General features: G+C 39.0%; 1 protein-coding gene across 1 annotated transcript in view; it reads left to right on the top strand.

The window, feature by feature from the left end:
• Nucleotides 1–9,897, top strand: part of SMARCC1 (SWI/SNF related, matrix associated, actin dependent regulator of chromatin subfamily c member 1) — a 172,597-nt gene that overhangs the window by 71,013 nt on the left and 91,687 nt on the right. The window contains exons 13-14 of the mRNA XM_034657207.1: nt 3,370–3,429; nt 7,598–7,635. Coding sequence (XP_034513098.1) covers nt 3,370–3,429; nt 7,598–7,635 — 98 coding nt within the window. The remainder of the gene's footprint in view (nt 1–3,369; nt 3,430–7,597; nt 7,636–9,897) is intronic.

The following is a 9,897-nucleotide window of genomic DNA, read 5'->3' as shown; positions in this document are numbered from 1 at the left end:
TTTTTTTTTTTTTTTTTAAAGATTTTATTTATTTATTCAACAGAGATAGAGACAGCCAGCGAGAGAGGAAACACAAGCAGGGGGGTGGGAGAGGAAGGAGCAGGCTCATAGCAGAAGAGCCTGATGTGGGGCTCGATCCCATAACACCGGGATCACGCCCTGAGCCGAAGGCAGACGCTTAACCACTGTGCCACACAGGCGCCCCTACTTTTACTGTTCTATTCTGGGTTCTGTGTTTGCTTTTCTTCTTTGTTTCTTTTTTNTTTGTGTTTTCTTTTTTTTTTTTTTTTTTTTTTTTTTTTTTTTGAAGATTTTATTTATTTGAGAGGGAGAGCGCGAGAGTGCATGAGCAGGGGTGGGGAAGGGCAGAAGGAGAGGGAGAAGCAAAAGCAGGCTTTCCACTGAGCAGGGAGCCCGAGGCAGGACCCCAGGATCATGACCTGAGCTGAAGGCAGATACTTTTTTTTTTTTTTTAAAGATTTTATTTATTTATTCGAAAGAGATAGAGACAGCCAGCGAGAGAGGGAACACAAGCAGGGGGAGTGGGAGAGGAAGAAGCAAGCTCACAGTGGAGGAGCCTGATGTGGGGCTCGAACCCACAACGCTGGGATCACGCCCTGAGCTGAAGGCAGACGCTTAACCGCTGTGCCACCCAGGCGCCCCTGAAGGCAGATACTTAAACGACTGAGCCACCCAGGTGCCCCTGCTTTTCTTTTATTTTAGAACTTCTATGACTTCCTTTTTTATACAGCATAGTTCTAATTGAGATATTCTTCACATAGCATAAAATTCACCAGTTAAAGTGTATTTTAATCACTCCAGTGGGTTTTTTTTTAGTGTATTCAATATGTTGTACAATCACCACCTCTTAATTCTAGAACATTTCCATCCCCCTGAAAAGAAACCCCTTACTTACTGGGGGTTAGTGTAGGTTATCTGCTTCCTCCCATAACCTGGCAACCACTATTCTGTTTTCTTTTATATCGATTTTCATATTCTCTTTTTGATTTTTACCTTTTTTTTCTTAGTGGTTGCTATAGGGATTACAATATGCATCTTCCAATTGTTTGTTTTTTTTTTTATTTTTAAAGATTTATTTATTTATTTGAGAGAGAGAGTGTGAGCGTGTGGGGGAAGGGCAGAGGGAGAAGGAGTGAGAGAATCTCCAGCAGATTCTGTGCTAAGCGCGGAGCCCGTTGGGTGGCTTGATCACAAGAGTCAGATGATTCGCTGACTAAGCCACATGGGCGCCTCTCGGTCTTTGTTTTTTAAAGATTTTATTTTTAAGTAATCTCTATACCCAATGTGGGGCTTGAACTTAAAACCCCAAGATCAAGAGTTGCATGCTATACTGACTGAGCTAGCCAAGCATCCCCTAATATTTTATTTATTTTATTTTATTTTATTAAGTTTATTTATTTAAGTGATCTCTATACCATTGTGGGACTCGAACTCACAACCGTGAGATCAAGAGTTGCATGCTCTTCTGACTGAGCCACACAGGTGCCCCCCAAATATTTAAGTAAAAGAGCTATGAAGGTGATGGTAGTCCTAACACATAACTAACTGAACTGTAAAAGCTGTATTAATGGATACAGTAAGGGGCCACCTGGGTGGTGCAGTGGTTAAGCGTCTGCCTTCGGCTCAGGGCGTGATCCCAGCATTCTGGGATCGAGCCCCACGTCAGGCTCTTCCGCTGGGAGCCTGCTTCTTCCTCTCCCACAACCCCTGCTTGTGTTCCCTCTCTCGCTGGCTGTCTCTCTCTGATAAATAAATAAAATCTTAAAAAAAAAAAAAGGACATAGTAAGATTTGGACACAGGAATGGCTGAATCCATCAGTAGAGTAGAATGTTTGGTTCATTCTAGGTCCATGTTTGTTTATCAATTTAATTTATTATGAATTTGGCAGTGCCAATTTGTGGGAAAAGACCAAACTGTTCCATAAATACTCCTGGAAAAAAACTAGTGCTGTTCTTTGTGTCATAAATAAGAATTTAAGCTTCGGGTGGAATAAAGTGCCAAATTAAAAAAAAAATGTAAAAGTAAACGTCCAAATATTAATGTACTTTTAAGAAAGCGTTATTAGCCTTGGGAGAAATAATTATTAGCCATTTAATAAAGAATTAGAACTCTAAATTTGTATAAAGATTCTTACACTCTATAGAATAAGGGACAAAGTATTTTGTACTGGTAATTTTATCAAACTTCGGGGCCCATAAATGTGTGAAAAGATGCTCAACTTCATTTAACTATATATAAATTATTATTATTATTATTATTGTTATTTTTTAAAGATTTTATTTATTTATGTGACAGAGAGACAGCCAGCGAGAGAGGGCACACAGCAGGGGAGTGGGAGAGGAAGAAGCAGGCTCCCAGCGCAGGCGCCTGATGTGGGACTCGATCCCGGAACGCCGGGATCACGCCCTGAGCCAAAGGCAGACGCCTAACGACTGCGCTACCCAGGCGCCCCAACTATATATAAATTATTAAAGGAACATTTTTCATCCGTTAGATTTTCAAAACTTAGAAAGTAGATGATTCCCAGAGTACTGATGCTTTGAGAAAGTGGGTACTCTCAAATGCTGTTGGTGGAAGTGTAAATTGATGAAGCCACTTAATACAATTTGGCCAAATCTGTTCAGTTTTAAAATGTGTACATCTAATAGCAGTTTTAATTTCAGAGCTCTCATTTTAAGTAAGTATATGCATGCTTATAGGTGAATATAAGAGAATGTGGATTACATTGCAGTAAAAAATTGCAGATAAACAAAGTTGCCATTAATATAAGACTAGTCACCTTATGACCCACCCATCGACACAGTGGATTTATTGAAAATGAAAGAGATATAATTTAACTAAAAATACGTAACATGGAAAGGTCATATAGGCACACTGTTGGATGAGAAAAGTAGAATGCTAAGGAAGAGCACAGTATGGATAACATTTCTGTAAGATTTAAAAGATAGGTTTTGAAGTCTACATAGGTATGTAAAAGGTATTCGTTCTCCCTCCATTTAAATGAATGGCCCAAAAATGGGAATCAACAAATGCACAGAAAATGTAATAAAAAATATTTTGGGGGGAGGGATTGAAAGGTTCTTTTCAGGTTTTACTCCGTGTATTTTTGTATTGTGTACTTTTGTCATGAAAAACTACTGGTGGTTGGCAAAGTAATTACACAGTGCAGTCTGTTACAGTAAATGTTAACCTTTCTGTGTTGGGCTTGGAGTTTTTCATGAAGGTGAACACTGGATGATGACGGATTTACAATGAGATTCACGTAGTTTTCAGTCATCTTTTATACTGTTTTCTTTTTTAAAAAAGTAGAACTCGCCCCCTAAAACATGATTTTTTTTCCTTTCCAGTGAACCCAAAGAAAGACAGTGAAAACACACCCGTTAAAGGAGGAACTGTCGCAGATCTAGGTAAAAACCAAAACAGTCTGTACACTTCTGTGTTGTTTTCTTTCTCAAAGATTCAGTTCCTCTGGTAATTCTTTCTTTCCTGAGAGATGTCGCTTCCAGTTGCTGCTGCCTTTTCGGTCCAGCACAGACGTTGACCATGGCTCCCTTAGCACTACTGTCATTTCATTTGCTGCCATATCAGGAAATTTAATTTCCTGTGATCCATTTTTTTCCCGTTCTTACTGATTTGATTTTGCATCTTTAGAACAAAAGTCTGTTGACTCTTAAATGCTTTATTTTCTAAAGTATTTCTTCTAGCTTTCTAAATAGTGTAAAATGAGAATCACATCATCTGCTCATAGTATATACAAGTTACAGAGTACATTTTCATAAGTGACGCATAATCCTTGTATGTGCTGTTGGGTAAACAAGAGGAGTGTAGTCACTTGTTTAAGTTTAAAAAAATAGAGGTAGTTTTAAACATCTTTGTTCTTGAGTGTTATATATGGATCTCAGTTTCTTTCTTCACCCGTAAAAATCAAAGGAGGGTCTCCTGGGTGGCTCAGTCAGTTAAGCTTCTGCCTTCGGCTTAGGTCATGATCCCGGGATCCTGGGATTGAGCACCACCCATGTCAGGCTCCCTGTTCAGCTGGGAGTCTGCTTCTCCCTTTCCCTCTCCCCTCTCCCCTCGCTGTTGCTCTCTCCCTCACTCGTTCTCAAATAAATAAAATCTTTAAAAAAAAATCAAAGGAGAACCTAGTGTTTTCCATATATACTAAATGTTTGAATTTAGGGTATTTTACATCTGGAAGGGGTATTTGAGATTTCCTTATGTGGAGAATGAGACTTCAGTTTCTCTATCTCCTCACTAAGTGAATTCTGAATTTCAGACAAATTGCGGAGATTCTTTTTTCCCCCCCAGAGATCTTTTTTTTTTTCCCTTAAAGATTTAGTTATTTATTTTAGAGAGAGAGAGAGAGAGAGCGTGCGTACGCATATGTGAGCTTGTAAGCTGGGGGAGGGGAAGAGGGGGAGAGAATCCTCAAGCAGACGCCCCGCCGAGCACTGATCCTGACGTGGGGCTCCATCCCAGGACTCGTGAGGTCATGACCTGAGCCAGAATCAAGAGTCAGCTGCTTAACTGACTGAGCCACCCAAGTGCCTCTTTCCCAGAGTTTCTTGATGACAGCTATGAGTAGGTGGTTAGGGTTTTTTTTTTTTTTTTTTACTTCATTTCACTAAACTCTCCTTTCTCTGGTTAAAGCCTGTCATTTAACATCAGTGGATGACTCCATTTTTGATTATGTCAAAAGTAGAAATAGGAAATTGTCTTGATGACAGTTTATGTAAAGATGGTGTTAGGTCAACATAGTAAATGAAAAATAAAGCTGTCAAAATATTATTCCTCTCTTAATTGTCTTTAACATTATTAATAGAATATTAATAACTATTAACAATTTCCACTTTCTGTAAGTTTTTATAATGCCTGTTCCACAACTGGTACTTACCATTGTATCAAAGGCCAGGAAAACAAAACTAGCTATATGCAGCCTTTTCAGTACTGTAGCAGGGTAAATGATTGTTAAGATTTGATTATCTTCACTGGGACAATTTGTTAAACAGAATGATAGTTTATATATATATTTTTAAAGATTTTATTTATTTATTCGACAGAGATAGAGACAGCCAGTGAGAGAGGGAACACAAGCAGGGGGAGTGGGACAGGAAGAAGCAGGCTCATAGCAGAGGAGCCTGATGTGGGGCTCGATCCCACAATGCCGGGATCACGCCCTGAGCTGAAGGCAGACGCTTAACCGCTGTGCCACCCAGGCGCCCCGATAGTTTATATTTTTTAAGTATATATCCTGAAAGGGAATCAATCTGTAGTTTTAAGGTAGTAATGATTGTCCTTTTAGAACTGGAGGTAAATATTAGAGTGTTTTTATAATAGACTTCATCAGTGGAGTCAAATTGAAGCCAGTTTTAAGAAATGGATAGAAGTGTCAATTGGATTAAGATTTTTAGTGCTGGTTGTAAGAGATCTTCCCTTCGTGAACAGTTTGAGGTCGAAATAGTAAGGGTATTGTGGCTGAAGATGCTGCTCATCACGGCTGGGGAGCTAGAGTCTGTGGAATTTGAAACCGTTGTCCTGGCCTCTCATCCAGGGACCAACAGGCTCTCCATGTATCACTTAAGCATCTGGCTTTCTGCAGTAGGTATATTCTAAACCATGCCAGCGGTAACTGATCCATCAACCGGGACTTCCTGGTCGCAGAGCTGTTTACTGTTTTCACTGGTCCGTATTCTGCCTTCTGTGTCACGTAGCTGCATATCCCCAGTCCTTCCTTCCTTTCTGTCTTGAGATCTCCAGAAGGTCAAGGTCTAGGGGCTGAGGTGAGAGTGTGATTGCCCACATCTGGAATGAGGAAGAGAACATTTATCATTACTGTTTAGGAAGCAGGACAGCTGTCCCTCCTACTTTAGTATTATCAGAAGTCTATTTCCATTGGGTACCAAGACTACCTCAGGGACAGAAATCTGTTTAACTAAATTTAAACGGTACGTATGTTGACCAGAGAGAGATCATTAGGTTGTGTTCCTACCATCTAGAGAGAAATTGTTTATCGTGTGTTTGAGCAAGATCCAAAGGACAAAAAGTTCATTTTGACAACCTTATTTAGTTCTGTTCGTCACTTCCTGGAATAAAAGTAGTCACTGTGCAGAGCTGGATGCCCATAATTTATTTACCACACAGTGAATCCCATATTCGTGCTAGCAGGTGTTTGTCTGACTTACAAATCAAGCGGCAGTGTCCGTCTCTGTTTTGCGTGAGTACCTGCCGGGTATCATTCTACATATGTTTGCATTTCACTGTAAAACCGTGTTAGCCCGTGTCATTGATGAGGAAATGGAGCCTGGAGGGGTTCAGTAATGTTTCCAAGCATACAGCTGTTAAGTGACAGAGCATAGACTCAGGTCCAGGTCTCTCTCACTTTCGTGCCCATGCTTTGTGTCACTGCACTCTGCTCTTGTGCTGTGCTCATTTCTCCCAGCCTTTATTCATGCTTCTAGTGGCCTTTGAGATCTGTGAAGGCGTCGGGTCCGCCCCACCTGCGGCCCTTTGACCAGGCTGCTTCCTGTCCGGGGAAGGCTTGCTTTGTCCTTCCCTTGTGTTTCAGCTAAAAGGTTACCTTTTCAGAGACGCTTCCCTCTTCATTTGAAAGGGTCCACCCATTCAGCCCCTCTCTAAAATATATTGATTTGTTTTCCTCTGGTACCATCTGATACCTTTTGTGTGTTTTCTGTTCCATCTCCTACCGCTCCTAACTGGAATGTGAACTCCACGAAGACAGGGACTTTTCTTTTTCTTTAATGTGTGCATTTGGACTGTGGCTGGCATGTTAGTAGAGGCACTCTACGAAATACAGTTGAGAGTTTGAAAACTACCTATTCATGTACTACTGATCTTTTTATATTCTCTGAAGTAGAGGTTGGTATACTTAACCTGGAAAGGGCCAGGTAGTAAATATTTTAGACTTTGTGGACCATATGGTCTCTGTCTCAGTTAATCAACTTTCCCATTATAATGTACACACAGCCTTCATTCATTTATAAACAATTACCCACACTGGCACTTTTAGTTTTCGCTATGGAAATCAGCTGCCATGTTTAAATTATACTTGGGTTTACTCTTGTTCTTTTGCAAGGCCAGCATTTATGTCCTGGAGTCCTCTATCCTCAGAATATATTAACATTCTTACCAGGACTTTGTCTCTAGTGATTGATGTGCATGTCTTTTCTTTACCTCTCATTTCCTTCACTCATTTCCTCTGAGATCCAAAATGTCATTACTTTGTTTCATCAAGTCTCAGGAGGCAAGAGCCGTAATCAAGTCCTTTACCTTTTATTAGCAAGATCATAACTAAGATAGTAGCCTAAGGAGTAATTAATTATAAACTCCTTGTTGTTGGAAATTTTTAATTATTAATGCTTTGAAGTTCTGCTCACCTTTGTGCTTTTGTGTACAATTTCAATTTACTTAATTACTAGAGGTGGATTTGCTTTAGTAATGCTTTATGTCTTTCCTTTTCTCTGTATGTAACAGTTTTAAAAATTATCTTGAAGTTTTCAAGTAATCTGAAGAACGTTTACCTGATTTTTAAATAAATCTTTTATTTTGATTTTACAGATGAACAGGATGAAGAAACAGTCACAACAGGAGGAAAGGTAACAATTTAGTTAGGCCTGGTGCAGAAGTAGCTGTCTGAGGGTCCTGTGTATGGAGCAGTAGGAACACTGATTAGAAGTGTCCTTAGAAATGTTCGATTTTGAGGCCCTTCTGATTTTTTCTTTAGCACACCCTGAAATAATTTGTTTTTCTTAACTCTGAAAACTTTATTGAAAGGAAATTTCTATCTTCTCATGTAGTGTTCCTCTTATGCTGTAATTTCTGGTTCTGGTTGCAAGGTAGTAGTCAGAGCTGACTGCAGTGTTCCAGGTGTCCTCTGACAGGACAGGTAAGCAGGGCCCCTGTCAATTGCCTGGATTTTCTCACTTCCATTTCTGTGCGTACATCTCCAGCCCACAGCCTTTGAGCAGACTCGGAAGCCCTCACAGTCAGCAGCTTCCTGTTTCATCAGTCCTGTGGTAGAGACATAGCAGTCATTACGTTGTTGAAAGATGTTAGATTTAAGGCAGGATTTGACTTTCTTTTTTGGTAAATGGCCCATTGTTTATTCAGACTGTCATATTTGAGTGCGTTAAGTGTAGCTAACCCCTAATCTTGAAATAACAATCCCCTTGAAATAACTCCCTTACTTTGCTGAAAATGGATAGTTCTTTTTCATTGAGTTAGAGAAATCCCCCAAATTGACATTTATTGTTGTTTTTTATACATTCAAGGAATGAACGTATTTATGATAGGGGTTCCCTGAAAACTTTCAAGAAACTCATCTACATAAGGCTCTTTAACTGAATTGTTCTTATGATTCTCTTTTTTTTTTTAAGATTTTATTTTATTTTTTAAAGATTTGTTTATTTTAGAGAGACAGAGTTCGAGTGACCATGCACGCGCAAGTGAGGTGAGGGGCAGAGGGAGAGAATCTTCAAGCAGACTCCCCACTGAGTGCAGAGTCCGATATGGGGCTTAATCTCAGGACTCATGAGATCCTGATCTGAGCTAAAACCAAGGGTTGGGCACTTAACTGACTGAGCCGCCCAGGCGCCCTAAAGATTTTATTTTTAAGTAAGCTCTACACCCAGTGTGGGGCTCAAACTTACGACCCCAAGATCAAGAGTCGCACAGTCCACTGACTGAGTCAGCCAGGCACCCCTATGATTTTTTTTCTTTAAAATTAGACTTTTTAGTTAAAGAGCTGCTTAGCAACCATTAACAGATGTTATATTTGTAAGACAATGTCATCATTTAGTTAAATACTATTGTGTGGTAGTAAAAGAGACCAAAATAAAAAGCCAGTCAATTGACCTGTATATATATTTTTTTATGCCAGGGGCAGAGGGTATCTTGAAACCAAGGCCAAGTCTGTTGTAAAACTGAGATCAAAACTGGTTAGAAGTAGTTATTCTTAATAGCTGGTCCCATAATGTCATCCAGTGTGTTCCCTCGTTCAGATAATTAAATCATGGACTATTGGCTTTTATTAATTGCAGTGCCAATCTTTCCCTGGTTTTCCTGCATAAAGGAAATTTTTTGTGTTCTAATTGAGTTTGTGAAACCTACTTGTTAAAAACTCATTAACCATGAGCATATCTTTTACTAGCTCCCCTGATTTGGGAAATAACATTTCTTACCTTTGTCATCAAAATTGTTTCAACATCATTTAAGTAACAAGCAGAGTTTCCTTGGGGCTTTCATACATTACATTTTTTTTCTATATTCATTGATCTTAAGAAAATTATTATCTTAAGTTTCTAGGCAGTAACATTAGATTCTCACTACAAATACTATAAATTTGATGAATTAAAGGTAGAAATTAAACTATGGAACCAGTATAAGAGTACGATTCAAAATTTGGTTCTTAATTGAAAAAAATTTCGTAAGAATAAAAACAGTAAAATACCACAGATGAAAGGTTGATAGGTAAATGGTATAACTATAGAAAATTGGAAAATATCTGAATGTCCGAAAACTTACTTCCTGTGGTATCCTTGATAAAAATATTTGATCAGAAGTTAATTATGAAGAATCAGTAAGATAAATAGAGAGTATAAGATATTGCATAAGTCATTTGGTCTGGAATTTTGAAACATTTGAGTGTCGTAAATCTCCCCCTCCCCCAAAGGGAGTCAGGGACTAAAGGAAACTAAAGAGATGTGAGTATCCTATAATGTGGATTCCTTGATCAGGTTCTGGTTTGGGGAGAAAAATATATAAAGGGCATTTCTGGGTTAATTGGAACCATTTGAATATAAACTGTGTATTACATGATAGGATTATTTAAAAGTAGTTATTATTACTCTTTACTGGTA

This window comes from Ailuropoda melanoleuca, chromosome 4, assembly GCF_002007445.2.
Source record: "Ailuropoda melanoleuca isolate Jingjing chromosome 4, ASM200744v2, whole genome shotgun sequence".
NCBI lineage: Eukaryota > Metazoa > Chordata > Mammalia > Carnivora > Ursidae > Ailuropoda > Ailuropoda melanoleuca.
The sequence above is the reverse complement of the archived record's forward strand: the minus strand, read 5'-3'. Positions and strand labels throughout refer to the sequence as shown.